Genomic DNA, 13,051 nt, shown 5'->3' on the forward strand with positions numbered 1-13,051 from the left:
CAGCATTCTCCTACGAGCAACTTTTCTCACCCACCCCAAGGTTTTGATACCAGCAGCCCACAGCCATCCCATGTAGATCTGGCCAATGTCGTCGACGAGCTGCACGTATCCTCTTGGCACACTTACTTCTGGTTCCCCGCAGGAAAGGACTCAGACCCTTCATTGGTCTTGCCGACTGTCCCTGCGCCGATATGCTTCCCCCGTGCAGCCAACTGGAAGCCAACGGGAGACGGCCAATGCATTTGACTCGTGAAAGAAAAGAAAAAAAAAGATAAACAGCCACTCGGAGCTGAGCCGCATTTGAACCACCCCCTTGAGAAACGTAGCAACCACAGACAGGTACCTGCGTGAACGTGACGTAGGCGGGGCAAGGAAAAAAAAAAGTACCACAAGAGTCAGGGGCAACTTCAAACCTCAAAATGAAAAATATTAAAATGTACTCTGTTCTTTAGTCCGCAAGTCCAAAGCTGTGGAAGGCGGTTCTGAAAGAACGAGCTCGCGGCGCCAGGTCTTACTCTGGTCCTTTGATCTTGCGTTGGTTTGTGGCCTCATAGCTATTGCGTGAAGCAGTGAGGAGTATCGTATCTAAACGCGTGTGTATGGTAGGTAGGGTAGGAGAAGATAAATGAAACGGAAGCATGAGAAAATGCTAGAGAAGGCTGATGAACACAAGTCATCAGGCACAGGACCTAAAAAATGTCGCAAATGATTCATGTACACCGGCTGGCTATCAGAGAAGGGTATCATCGTTCATGTTGTACAGTAAAAATACAAACTGCAGGCCGTCGAAAACTGCTTAAGCAGACCCGCCAATGTCCATCTCGTTGACGGTCCAAGAGTCGTCGACAAAGTCCCGCTTCTCACCAAGGAAGACAAGCCGCTCAGCTTGCTTCTCGAGCGCGCCAACAATATACTTCTGAGCCACCTCACGCACTTGATCCTTGGAGACATCGAGAAGCTGCTCGCGCCTCTTCTGCTTCATCTCCTCGGTGATTCCGTACAGGAAGTTGCTCATGCCCTCCTCGTTGACAGCCCGGGGCGCATCGACGCCTTGGAAGATGGAAATCTTGGCGTCCTCCAGGTCCCGGTCTGACCACTTCTTGTCAACAGCCCATTGTCCGGCACTGCGCATGATGTTGATCGTGTTGACCGGGTTGGGGTCGCGGTACGAGTAAAAGCCAAAGATGCCGTCCAGGGCTCGGGAATATGCACCGCCACCGTAGGCGCCTCCCTTTTCGCGAATCTCGTGATGCAGATGCTTGTGAGTCAAGAGCGACGAGAGCACCTGGAGCGGAGCATTGTCAGGCGATGTGTAGGAGACTGTCGGCAGAGCGAGCGCGCCATAGTAAACCTGATATGGCAGGGGGTAGAACGATTTGATGTTTCTCGCAAACTGGGTCGCTGGCCTGGCGGGGAAAGTGGCAGGCTTTTGGGGCACTGAACCCAGGAACTTGGACAGAGCGGCAGTGTTGTTGCTGACGCTTTCAGTATCACAAGTGATCGAAGCCCGAATGTTCCCTGCAAGAGCAAACTGCTGGATCTGCTTCAACTTGTCGATCACATCGACGAGCTGGTCCGATTCAGGCCGACTTGCCAGGCTCGTTATCAACTTGACTTGCGACAAACCGCTGACCTGCTCCCGAATAAAAGCATCCCACGACAAGCCCGCTTCAGCTGCTCTGCGGGCATAGGCATGACCGGAAGAGGCAATGTCGTTGACAACGCCATCAGCACCAGCCTGGAGAAGCTGCCGGATCTGCGGGGCGGCGTCTGGGCTGTCAAAGTTGGTCTCGACTATCAGCTTGCAAAGCAGATCAAACATGACGGGAACATTTCTGTCCAGGGCCATGCCTGTGAAAATAAGACCCTCGCTCGCCTGCTTGAAGTCCAACGGGTCCGAGGCTGTGTGATAGCCCACCGACACGCCGCCAGTCTTCAACTTCATCAGATCCTCCAACTGCTCCATTGTCATGTCCTTGGTACCAAGACGCATGATAGAGTCAGTAAAGAGAGGAATAAGCTGCCGAAGCTCATCTGGCAGGTTCTCCAACGTGTTGATCGCCCGGAAGTATGTAAGGCCGTTTGTGGGCGCTTCCCGCAACTGAAGTTTGACCTTCTCGACAGTCTCGTTCCTGAGCCCAACAGGCTCTTTCGATCGTGGAATGTCCTTGACATGTACGCTTGGGAGGCAGCTGAGATCTTCAGTGTTCGACTTTCCTTGCTCAGCCAGCAAAGCCAACTCCTGTGTTTCAAACGCCTTCTGGGCCTGCTCTTCGCCACCGGCAGACTCGACGGCCTGGGCGATCTTGCCCTTCAGCCTGAATTCCTCCTCCTTGGCGAGTTCCTGGGCAAACACGGGAGATGGGGCCATGGTGAATGTGAGAGTGTTGTCATTCAACAGGTACTTCTCCATCAAGCCCTCAAGGTAACCGCCCTTGGCGTAACGCTCCTCAAAGGCAGCGAGGGTGTCATTCCAAGACAACGAATCAAAAGGGTCGACTCCCGTAAACCACTTGGGCTTGAGACGGTGCAGGAGAGACATGCCAAAATTAGCTGTCTTGTGCTTCAGACCCAATTCCAGCTGGTGCAGGTAGCCATCAATCTTAGACCGCTCAAAGCCCTTATCCCGCATTTGACGGAGGATATCCTGCACGGCCGTCTTGAGCTTGGGAACATCGGCTTCCTGGACACCAGTCAGACCGATAGAGAAGATTCCAACCTTGGCCGAACTGTCGTAACCGGTGTTGGGACTCCAATCGGTGCCGAGGCCACTCTCAATGAGCCCCTTGTAAAGCGGCGAGCCATAGCCATCCGTGAGCAGCGCCGAGATCAAGGAGAGAGAGAAGGACTCTACTACATCGGAAGTGTCGCCGAGGACCCAAGAAACAGAAGTCTTGAATTGCTTGCTGGGGTCCACCAGGGGGTCAATGGGTCCATAGAGCTTGACTTCTCTTGGGCCGGAGCTCAGGTCGATAGGCCTGTGGTTGGCCAAATCACCTCTGATAGCCTCAAAAGCACCAAGCTGAGCGTCAACCTCCCGCAAGTGATCTGCCAGAGGCATATCACCATATGTGAAGATCTTGGCATTGCTCGGGTGGTAGTGCTCAGCATGGAACTGCTTGAGTTGCTCATACGTCAGGTCGGTGATTTTTTGAGGATCACCACCCGAATTGTTGATATCCGGGAAGATGTGGTCCTGGAAGCGGATGTAGAACAGATAACCAGCATCAGACATCTGGCCCTTCATCTCGTTATACACGACACCCTTGAACACAAGCTTCTTATCCTCAGGCTTAGCTTGCGCCTCACCCGAAGCCAGAGCCTGGGGGTTCTCCGGTCCAATGCGCCACCCTTCCTGGGTAAAGTCAGACTTCTTGAGCAGAGGGCGCAGTGTGGCATCTAGGTAAACCGACATGAGGTTCTTGTAATCCTGGGCGTTGGTCGTGGCGAAGGGGTAGAATGTGTGGTCCGAGGCCGTAAAAGCGTTCATGAAGTTGGAGAGGGTGCGTGGGAGCATCTTGAAGAATGGGTCACGAATGGGATATCTTTACCCAGTTAGCCTAGCTCCAGCGAGATAGATGTTGAATAGAGTGGCCAGCTACACACTTTTCACTACCACAGAGCGTGGTGTGCTCCAGGATATGCGGGACACCGGTGTCATCCGGTGGGTTGGTCTTGAAACCGATTGAGAAGACATTGTTGCTGTCGTCTCGCGCAATATGGAGATGTTCGGCACCCGTCTTGTCGTGCCGCAGGTGCAGTGCCGTCAGTTCCAGCTCTGGCACATGCTTCGTCCGCAAAAGTGTGAAGCCGTGAAGTTTCTCGCCGATCTTGGGAAGCTGCGAGAGCTCCGCGGCAGCCTTTGCACTGCGTTTGACCGTGTTGCGAAGCATGCTTCCAAGTTGCTACAGTCGTCGTTCGATATTATGAGGCGGATGCAGCGGACCGGCCGGGTTTTCCAGCTCAGGTAAGTGTGAAGCTGTGCGTTGACAGCAGACCTGCGGCTGTCCTGGAGTCGGGATTTGGGGGTTGTAGTCGATGTGATCGACTTGATGGAATCAAATGGTTCAATGATGGAAATTCAGAAATTGAGCCATCCCGTTGGGCGTGGCGCGTTAGAAAATTGTTAGCAAGGAACAGTAGTTACTACTGCATTTTGGGAGATGGGAGAGGTACTAGTATATCGCTCAACGGCCCGACTCGCAACACGCGGGACCGCTGAGTCGGGCGGGTTAACGTCCCGAGTTACAGCGAGGCAGGCGAGGCACAGCGAGGACGAGCTCCACTGTTCCAGGTTTGCCAGCCTGAAGAGTGAGGCTTGTTCGGGGCAGAACCTGGGGACTAATGCAATTGCGACGACATCCAATTCTGGAGCCACGCAGGAGCAATCTCTGCATTCAACCACGCCGAGCGAGCAATATCACCATCCCCAAACCTGACGCTGCCCGGATCGCACGAGAGCACACGACACCCCCCTACGGCAGCCTGGAATTCTCAGTGAATTATAGAGGAGGCTATAGAGCAGGCAAACAATAGCCACCACCGCCCGTGCACGGCGGGACGCATGCAATTTGTGTGACCAGGCGAGCGTCTTCTGTTTGAATTAACCGACACATCGACACTTTCGCTTCCTCCTCGACGACAAGCCTCCGCGTCACCCTCGTATATCCGTCTTGCTCCTGGTTTTAGGACTTTTGGAATAGCATCAGGTCGAATTCCCGGTTGCGAGTAGCAACAGCCACAAGTTTACTGGCTTGGGATTGCCGTAGCCCCGCATCGCATCGTTTTGCCTGCCCAGTCAACCCTAACGCACTCTGAGATCTGTGAGCATCATGTCGAACGCCAGCCCCCTCGTGGCTTCACCTGCCGCGACGGCTCCCCGACCAGCTACACCGGCAGCCAACGGAGTTCCGAGTCAACCGCCGCCTGCCGATACCGTCCCCGTCGCGAATGGCCATGCTGCCCACACGCACGAGAACCGGCCCGCCCCCGCCCCGCCTTCGGCCGCTGCCATGACGGGGAAGAAGGGGAAGCAGAAGAAGCCGGAGCCGACCGAGGCCTCGAAGCTTATCGCCCAGCGCATTTCCCAGCTTGAACTCGACGCCGCAGGAGAAAAGGATCAGGAGGCCGAGATTGGTGGGTGTTCACCCTGTTTTCTGTGTGTCTGGTGGGGAGGTTTCGCTGGTCGCCACGTTGTCGGGGAAAAAAGGCATTTTTTGGGGTTCCTCTTTGCACAAACCTCACACCCAGGACTACGGGACCACGAAACACAAGCCAGTTATGACTGGAATATGGGCTGACAGAGATCGTACGCAGAACGGGAAGTCAAGAAGGCCAACAGGGAGTTACACACCCAGACCTCTCGGATGAACGACTTGCAAAAGATTGATCATCTGACGAAGCGATGTTCGGATCTTCTGGCTGAGATGAAACGCCACGAGCGAGAAAGCATCAAGAACAAGAAACGCGGCGACCAGCTCCAGAAGGATAAGGACAACACTCGTACCGAGTTAAACAAGACCACGTCCCTGAAGGAGAAGTTAGAGAAACTCTGCCGGGAACTTCAAAAAGAGAACAACAAGCTTAAGGTTTGTATACGGCTGTTTCGGTCTGGCAGGACTGAGGGACTTTGTGCTGACTTGTCTGCAGAATGAGAATAAAACACTCAGCGATACCCAAATCCGCAGCCAACAGACATGGGACGAAAGGTATTCTGGGTTGCTCCGCAGGATGGATGACCAGCAGGAGGAGAAGGACAATCCGCGCAAACAAGTGGTCGACATGAATACGGAAAAATTGTATGTGCGAACCTTTGCTCGTGGTTTTGAGCTCATCGTTGCTTACAAGCGTAGTTTCCGAGATCGCTTCAAGTCCATGATCGACCAATACGAGCTCCGCGAGTTGCACTTTCATTCCCAGATGCGCACCAAGGAACTCGAGGTCCAGTATAACCTCGCCAGATTTGAGCGCGAGAAGAAGAACTACGAGGCTGAGCTCACCCGGTCACGCCAGCTTAATGCGCAGGTGCAAACATTTTCCCAGACCGAATCAGAACTGAGACACCAGCTTAACGTGTATGTGGAGAAGTTCAAGCAGGTATGTTGTCCCTTCTCGCCGGCCACCCAGGGCGTGTTGGAGTAACATAGTCGCACAGGTCGAGGATACTCTGAACAACAGCAATGAGTTGTTTATGACTTTCCGCAAGGAAATGGAGGACATGTCCAAGAAGACCAAGAGGCTGGAGCGCGAGAACGAGACTCTGAAGCGGAAGCATGACCAGGTCAACAGCAACATCTTCAAGATGGCCGAGGAACGTACCAAGAACCTTAGCGAGGTTGAGGATTTGAAGAAGAAGGTGGACAAGCTGAATGGCATTATCCGGCAGATGCAGCAGCAGGGCCGTGGCATTCCCCAGGGTCTCACCAACCCTGTTGAGAATGGGTACGCGGAAGGCGACCTCGAGGGTGACGAGAGCGAGTATGAGGATGAGTACGACGAGGGTGAGGAAGATGAGGAGGTCAGCGATGATGGGGACGAGTACGATGATGAGACCGAGGACGAGTCGCAGCAGCAGCAGCAGCAGCAGCCTCAGCCTTATGGCCCCGAAAGACCTCCCCCTGCCCCCGCGGCCACCACTACCACTAACGGTCATCGCTAGGGAGTATGTCGGATAGTGTGGCAGTGAATTATATGCATCTTTCAGCGGAACAAAAGTGCGATTCTCCCCTCTCTACTTGCTGACTGACGTTGGTGAGCAGTAACTTTTGTACAGTGATGAATTGGTCCATATGCTGTGTCAGTATGTTTGTACTGCCACTTGAAATCGGTCCTGGCCGGGTCGAGTCAAATAGTTTGTTTGGGTCTTTTGAGTTTGATGATATCATCATGAGCAAGACTTGAGAGTTATGCACCAACTCGACGCCATATCGTTCTAAACATCTCGCATTACTACCATTGCCCGAGCTTTATGCAGATATAGAGCCGAAGTACCCCACCAAAGCATCACTTGCATCAATCCGGTTCCACTTCTTGCTGCGAGACACTGCATTGTGCCGAGACTCTGTCCACACTTGGCTGTTGTGGCCCCCATATGGGAGAGAGAGCCAGAGCCTGCCGCCGACTTTCCTGCTGGCCTGCCTACATGCGCTCTATCGTTTTGCTGTTGAAGCTGCCATTCTTGAAACAGTGTTTCCCTTTCTTTCTTTCTTTCTTTCTTTCTTTCTTTCTTTCTTTCTTTCTTTCTTTTCAATGTTCTCCTTTTGCGATCCTGGGTCTTCATTCCTCGACGACCGCGCCACTTAGTAATTCGGGCCAGCGTGTACTGTACCTACCGTAACCTGAGATAGACCTTACCCTATTCTGCCGCCTCCCAACCCTGGCTTGGAACGAACCGAACCCTTTGTTTGCGCGCGCCTTGCGACGACACAAACTCCGTTCCTGGATTTTTGACGACGGGGCTGTTTTTATTCTTCCTTATTACCACCTATGATTCCTCCGATTGCTTTCGATCCATCGATGCCGATACAACAAAAGATTGTTTGCGCCACTAGGCTGCGGCGACGGTTTTCTTGAATCATTCGCTGCTGCGCGCCAGGAGGTGTGGTTTATGTTGGAGAGAGAGAGGACAGAGTTGCGAGAGGGATATCATCATCGTCCGGGCTGAATAGGAAAGCGAATAAATAACTTTCGAATAAAACCAACACACACACACATACACACACACTCAAACCGAAGCTTCTACCCGGCCATTATCCTGGGTCCCCCGACTTTACACAAAGCGAGCCCAAAATGGCCTTCATTCAGGACCCCCGCATGCGCCAACGCTGGAACCAAATCTCGCACACGACCGAGGCCGTCACCGAGACGGCAGCGGCCAACATTTGGACATTTGGACACACGTACATCACCCCTTGCCTTGGCTCCATCGGCCAGGCTTTGGACTCGTGCACCTCTGTCTGTCTTGGCGACCGGGAGGACCGCGCGAGACGCGCACGGGAGCGAGACCATGGCGCGAGGAGGACGAGGGCGGAATACACGTTTGACTTTTATGACGATTGGGATGATTACTATGGTGATGTTGAAGACGGTCCCGACCACCGTGAGAATGGTGGGGGGAGTGGTGGTGGCGGTGGTTGGGGGAGGTGGGGGGTGAATAGTGAGGATTGGGATAGGTTGTTGGCTGGGACCGGTGCGGTGAGGGGGGGGCAGGGGGAGGAGGTTGATCAGCAGCCGAGGAGGAAACGGGGGATGAGTTATGGGACTAGTCGGATAAGGAGGAAGGGGACGGGGTTGGTGGAGGAGGAGGATCCGAATGTGATTCCTAGGACGGCGCCGCTGGGGTTCTTGGGGAGGCTGCCGTTTAAGATTGTGGGGAGTTTGAGGTATAAGCCTTCGGCGGCGAATTTGAGGGAGCACCCTGGTGGTGGGACTTTTGGGAGGGGGGGTGCGGGGGATGAGGATAGGCCTTTGCTGGGGGCGCAGGAAGAGGAGCATGATGGGAAGAGGCAGAGGAAACGGGGAGGGGAGGAGTCGAGTACTAGGACGAGGAGCAATACGACGGAGTCGGGGGATACGAGCAGTTCGTATAGGTCAAGAGGGGATTTGTTTCCAAGTGATGGGGAGGGGGATGAGGATGCGGTGCCGTTGGATGAGAATGAGTTCACGGTTGCGCTGAATAGGGTTGGGGTTGATGATCGGAGTAGCAATAGGACACGGAGCAGCAAGGGGAAACGACCGGCTGATAGGGATAGTAAGAAGGGGCTGTCGAGGACGGTATCGAGGACCACGCTTGATTCAGCGTACACGCCAGACTCAGCGTCGCCTCTTCCGACGTATGAGGATGGGGATGCTGTGCCGTTGTCTATGCAGCAACTGCAACAAGAGGAAGAGCGTGCCAAGAAGGAGGAGGATGAAGAGATTAAGAGGAGGAGGAGGGCAGCAAGCCAGTTGGCGGTGAAGAGGGGTCTGAGTGTGGATGACTATCAGGATGAGTCCGAAGACCAGTCACCATGCAGCATCAACCAGAGCTTACCAAACTCTGACCCTGACGAAGAAACCCAACCTAAATTAGAGGCAAAGATACCAGTGGAAGAACCACAAAGACACCAGCAACAACAAGAGCTGGAATTACCTACAGAACCCAAGAAGATGTCAGAGGTGGAACCGGCGGTTCGGTTTGTGCCCGCGAAGCTGCCTCATTTTGGGTGATCGGACATGATTATTAGCATAGCATTATTACAGAGACGAATGGGGGAGGGAGGGTCATGACAAATGAGACGATAACGATGAATTCAATGTTTGTACAACGTCTTTATGGGATTAGTTGGTAGCGAAGAGGTCAGGTTCGGTAGGGATTCATGATAGATTTCTAGTGTTTTTATCATTACTATTGATTATTATGAAGCCAGAATGAACCAACAAACTCACCCATCAAAGGCAAATCGGACGGGTTTCAGATCCCTACTTCTTCAACTCCGTCCCCAAGAGATGGATCTGACGTTTCAGCTGGAAGCTCACTCTTGCCCTACAGTTGGAGATGCCTCGGCAACATGCCCTTCTTTGAGGCGTCGAGGGTGCTTCCCCGCATCTCCCCCCCAGGTTTTGGGTCCTTGGCGGCGCTGTGGGTCCGGGGTAGGGTGGGTTTCCCGCCCTTTTCTAGACCGTTTTGGGGAGGGAGTTCGTTGATGACGGGGTATTGAGGCAGGGGGAGATCAATCTGGCTGGGTTTGTAGAAAGAATATATTTGGGGTAGGTCTTTCTCTTTTTCCTTTCCTGTTTTTCCTTTTGCCTTGGGAGATATATCCCGCTTGTTTCCAACATTTCTCGGTTTTTACATCTTACACATCTTCGAGCGGGCTCATCTACACTTACACCAACTCACCCACCTTTCTCACTATTCCTACAAGATGGCCTCCTCCGGCCCCATCACCACCCCGCTCACAACCCTCCTGGGAATCAAACACCCCATCCTCCTCGCCGGCATGGCCCGCACCTCCTCCGCCCCGCTCGCCGCCGCGGTCTCCAACGCCGGCGGTTTAGGGGTTATCGGCGGCTTCATGTACACCCCCGACCAGCTCCGCGGCATCGTCACAGAGCTCAAGTCCCTGCTTGCTCACCCCTCCCTCCCCTTCGGTATCGATCTTGCCCTCCCACAAGTCGGGGGCAACGCGAGAAAGACAAACCACGATTACACCAACGGTAAACTCGACGAGCTGATTGATATCACGATTGAGTCCGGTGCAAAACTGTTTGTTTGCGCGGTGGGGATCCCGCCGAAGCATGTAATTGAACGGTTGCACAACGCAGGGATTCTAATCATGAACATGGTTGGTCACCCCAAGCACGCGGTGAAAGCGTTGGATCTTGGGGTTGATATGGTCTGCCCTCAGGGGGGGGAGGGGGGGGGGCACACGGGGGATATCAGTGGGACGGTGCTTATTCCTGCGGTGGTTGATGTTGCGAGGAAATACAAACCCCAGATGCTCAACGGGCAGAGTGCTATGGTTGTTGCTGCGGGAGGGATTCATAACGGGAGGGGGCTGGCTGCTGCTTTGATGCAGGGTGCTGTTGGGGTTTGGGTCGGGACGCGCTTTGTTGCTTCGGTTGAGGCGGGGTGTTCGGAGCAGCATAAGCAGGCTGTTGTCGAGTGCGGCTTTGACGAGACGGAGAGGACGTTGGTGTTGAGTGGACGGCCGTTGAGGATGAAGACGAATGATTGGGTTAGGGGGTGGCATGCGAAGCCGGATATGATTAGGGAGTTGACCGGGAAGGGGGTGGTGCCGATTGAGTATGATCTTGATAAGGGGAATGAGATTGATGTGCCTCATCTCATGGGCCAGGTTGCGGGCGCGATCCAAAAGGTGCAGCCGGCCAGGGAGATTGTCGAGGAGATGGTGGAGGAGGCGGTGCAGATGTTGAGGTTGGGGGGGCAGTATCTTGCCGGGAATAAAGGGTCCAAGTTGTAGATAATAGGGATATGTTTCGGCTGTGTCGTTTTTCAAGTCAATATCAAAGCGTGTGAGTTTCTGATCAAGTTCCCCGTACATTTGAATCCTTCTATTCCTGAATTTTGAGTGGATTATGTACAATTAAATCAAGAAAAGTCTATACCCTCCGTATGCCCTCTATCTATGTGTATCCTACAGCATTACTACAAATCCTTTACCACCAGCTTGCTACAACTGCTTTTACTCGAGTACATTCAACTTCCTCCTCACCGGGTTAAAGTCGGTATTAAACTGGTACTTTCCATCCCCAACCATCTTCTCCTCTCTGCTCACGGCCTCCAAGTTGATATCAGTCGCCATCGCGTTCAGGAAATTGCAGATTGGCTTGGGATGCCACCTCCCGCCACCAATTTCGAACCAAGACAGATGCCCGCCAAGAGACGTCGTGCAGAGAACTGTGTAAGGGTTCACGGCGAACTCCTGGTAGGGAATGGCTTCCTTGACGGCAATTGGGTCATCAAGGGCGGAGATGGCCAGGAAGGGGATGCGGATGGCGAGGATGGCGTCGCAGGAGGAAGCGTCACGGTAGTAGGCGTTTTCGGTAGGGTAACCCCATGTGACGGTCTGGACTGCGCGGTCAAACTCGTGGAGGTAGGTGACTTTTTGGACGCGGTCGTAGTCGACGTTGGTGTATTTGAGGATTTGCTCCTTGTGTTGCTCAAAGAGTTTTTTGAGGTTGTCTGGAGTCGTGTTAGGTACTGCGTGTGGAAGAAAAGGGTTAGGAATAACTTACTGCCCATGATCTTGGAGTAGACCTCCTTCCCCAACCATGTCCTCTGAAGCCCCTTGTTTGACACCTCCAAGTCGAAAGGGTTGCTCACGGCAATGGCCGCCTTCAATGGGCAGTTTGCACCCTCCTCGCCAACGTAATTGGTCATAATATTGGCACCAAGCGAGAAACCCACCCCAAACAGAGGTCTGTTGGGAAACATCTTCCTCGCCCACTTGACAAACTGCCTCACATCCCACGTCGCCCTCGCATTGAACAACACCCCCGTCGTCACCTTGCTGTTCGCGCAACCTCTCGCATTAACCACACAAACCTCCCACTCGCCCCCATCCATCACCAAGGGAGCAATAGCATGTCGGAGATAAATCTCATGAGACCCCCCCGAAAGCCCATGCAGCGCTATCAGCATAGGCTTGCTATCATCAGACCCAATACCAGCAAACTCGTCCTCCGGGTAAAACGCCGTTCTCGGCGGGAGCTCCTCGTCAAAGTCCTTGTGTTGAGGAACAACAAAGTCGACAGCAAAAGTGCCGGCGTAGGTCTTGTGGTCGGCGTCAAAGATCTTTCTCTTGTAGTAGATTTGCGGGCCGTGCTCCTTGACGGCTGTGTACATGGTCTGGAGATGACCGTTGAAAAGAAGGGGGTTCATCTGACATTTTGGCACGGCAGCCTCGACGACCTTGAGGAGGTCGGTTTGGGAGCCATCTTTCCTGGTTAAGGGCAGGGGGGTGGCTGCGTGGGCAAAGTCGATTTTGGCGCGGCCGAACCAGTCCATAGCTGCGAGGTGCCGTCCGCGACGAGATAGGGCTGTGCGGAGGAGGGACAGTGTGTCGGAGAGGCTGGACTTGAGGGGTGAGTGAGCGGGAAGGGCAAAGATGGGTGGATATGAATAGATGTGAAATCCTGGGAGTTCACAGATATAAAAAAGGGACCAGGAGAAGCCAAGACAGCGGGATGGAACCTGCTTGATTTTAGATTGGTGGAGTTCAAGCTCGGAATGGGTTTTCAAAGAGAAACTCGTATTTCGATTTCTATTTTCTATGGAAAGTCCATGGTGGAACAAGGAACAGGCAATCGGGTATACAAAGTCCAATCAATCGAGGCAACATGCAAGTCTTGATTCTGGTCGAGGTCGTTGTCCTGGTCTTGGAAGCTGCAAGTGCCGAGGCACGTTGTGGGGCAACCGTCACTGGTCTCTCAGCCTCGGTGCCAAGATTCAACGTCTCGATATCATATCGATAAGAGTGGTGAAGACCAATGTCAACCGCTTCTGGCCCGACGGTAAGAATATGAGTCTCTTTCTGGTATACATCAT

General features: G+C 53.5%; 5 protein-coding genes across 5 annotated transcripts; 3 read left to right on the top strand and 2 right to left on the bottom strand.

Annotated features, from left to right (window-relative positions):
* Positions 1 to 698: 698 nt before the first annotated feature.
* Positions 699 to 4,223, bottom strand: CYM1 (Mitochondrial presequence protease). Its single transcript, XM_062943967.1, has 2 exons — positions 3,607 to 4,223; positions 699 to 3,545 (listed from the first exon to the last, which is right to left on the bottom strand). The coding sequence occupies exons 1-2, from the start codon at positions 3,891 to 3,893 to the stop codon at positions 797 to 799; spliced, it is 3,036 nt and encodes a 1,011-aa protein (XP_062802737.1). The 5' UTR covers positions 3,894 to 4,223; the 3' UTR covers positions 699 to 796.
* A 71-nt stretch (positions 4,224 to 4,294) lies between these two features.
* Positions 4,295 to 7,015, top strand: QC764_202670 (uncharacterized protein). Its single transcript, XM_062943968.1, has 4 exons — positions 4,295 to 5,136; positions 5,317 to 5,588; positions 5,650 to 6,096; positions 6,155 to 7,015. Exons 1-4 carry the CDS (start codon positions 4,833 to 4,835, stop codon positions 6,656 to 6,658), a joined length of 1,527 nt encoding a protein of 508 aa, XP_062802738.1. The 5' UTR covers positions 4,295 to 4,832; the 3' UTR covers positions 6,659 to 7,015.
* Positions 7,016 to 7,788: 773 nt separating this feature from the next.
* QC764_202680 (uncharacterized protein) lies at positions 7,789 to 9,207 on the top strand (the record flags this gene model as incomplete). Its single annotated transcript, XM_062943969.1, has 1 exon — positions 7,789 to 9,207. One exon carries the CDS (start codon positions 7,789 to 7,791, stop codon positions 9,205 to 9,207), a length of 1,419 nt encoding a protein of 472 aa, XP_062802739.1.
* Positions 9,208 to 9,746: 539 nt separating this feature from the next.
* On the bottom strand, positions 9,747 to 13,034 carry QC764_202700 (uncharacterized protein). Its single transcript, XM_062943971.1, has 2 exons — positions 11,740 to 13,034; positions 9,747 to 11,686 (listed from the first exon to the last, which is right to left on the bottom strand). The coding sequence occupies exons 1-2, from the start codon at positions 12,509 to 12,511 to the stop codon at positions 11,187 to 11,189; spliced, it is 1,272 nt and encodes a 423-aa protein (XP_062802740.1). The 5' UTR covers positions 12,512 to 13,034; the 3' UTR covers positions 9,747 to 11,186.
* Positions 9,906 to 10,964, top strand: QC764_202690 (uncharacterized protein; the record flags this gene model as incomplete). The annotated part of the gene is made up of 1 exon (XM_062943970.1): positions 9,906 to 10,964. The coding sequence occupies one exon, from the start codon at positions 9,906 to 9,908 to the stop codon at positions 10,962 to 10,964; it is 1,059 nt and encodes a 352-aa protein (XP_062802741.1).
* Positions 13,035 to 13,051: the final 17 nt, after the last annotated feature.

Source organism: Podospora pseudoanserina, chromosome 2 (assembly GCF_035222485.1).
Source record: "Podospora pseudoanserina strain CBS 124.78 chromosome 2, whole genome shotgun sequence".
NCBI classification, from domain to species: Eukaryota; Fungi; Ascomycota; class Sordariomycetes; order Sordariales; family Podosporaceae; genus Podospora; species Podospora pseudoanserina.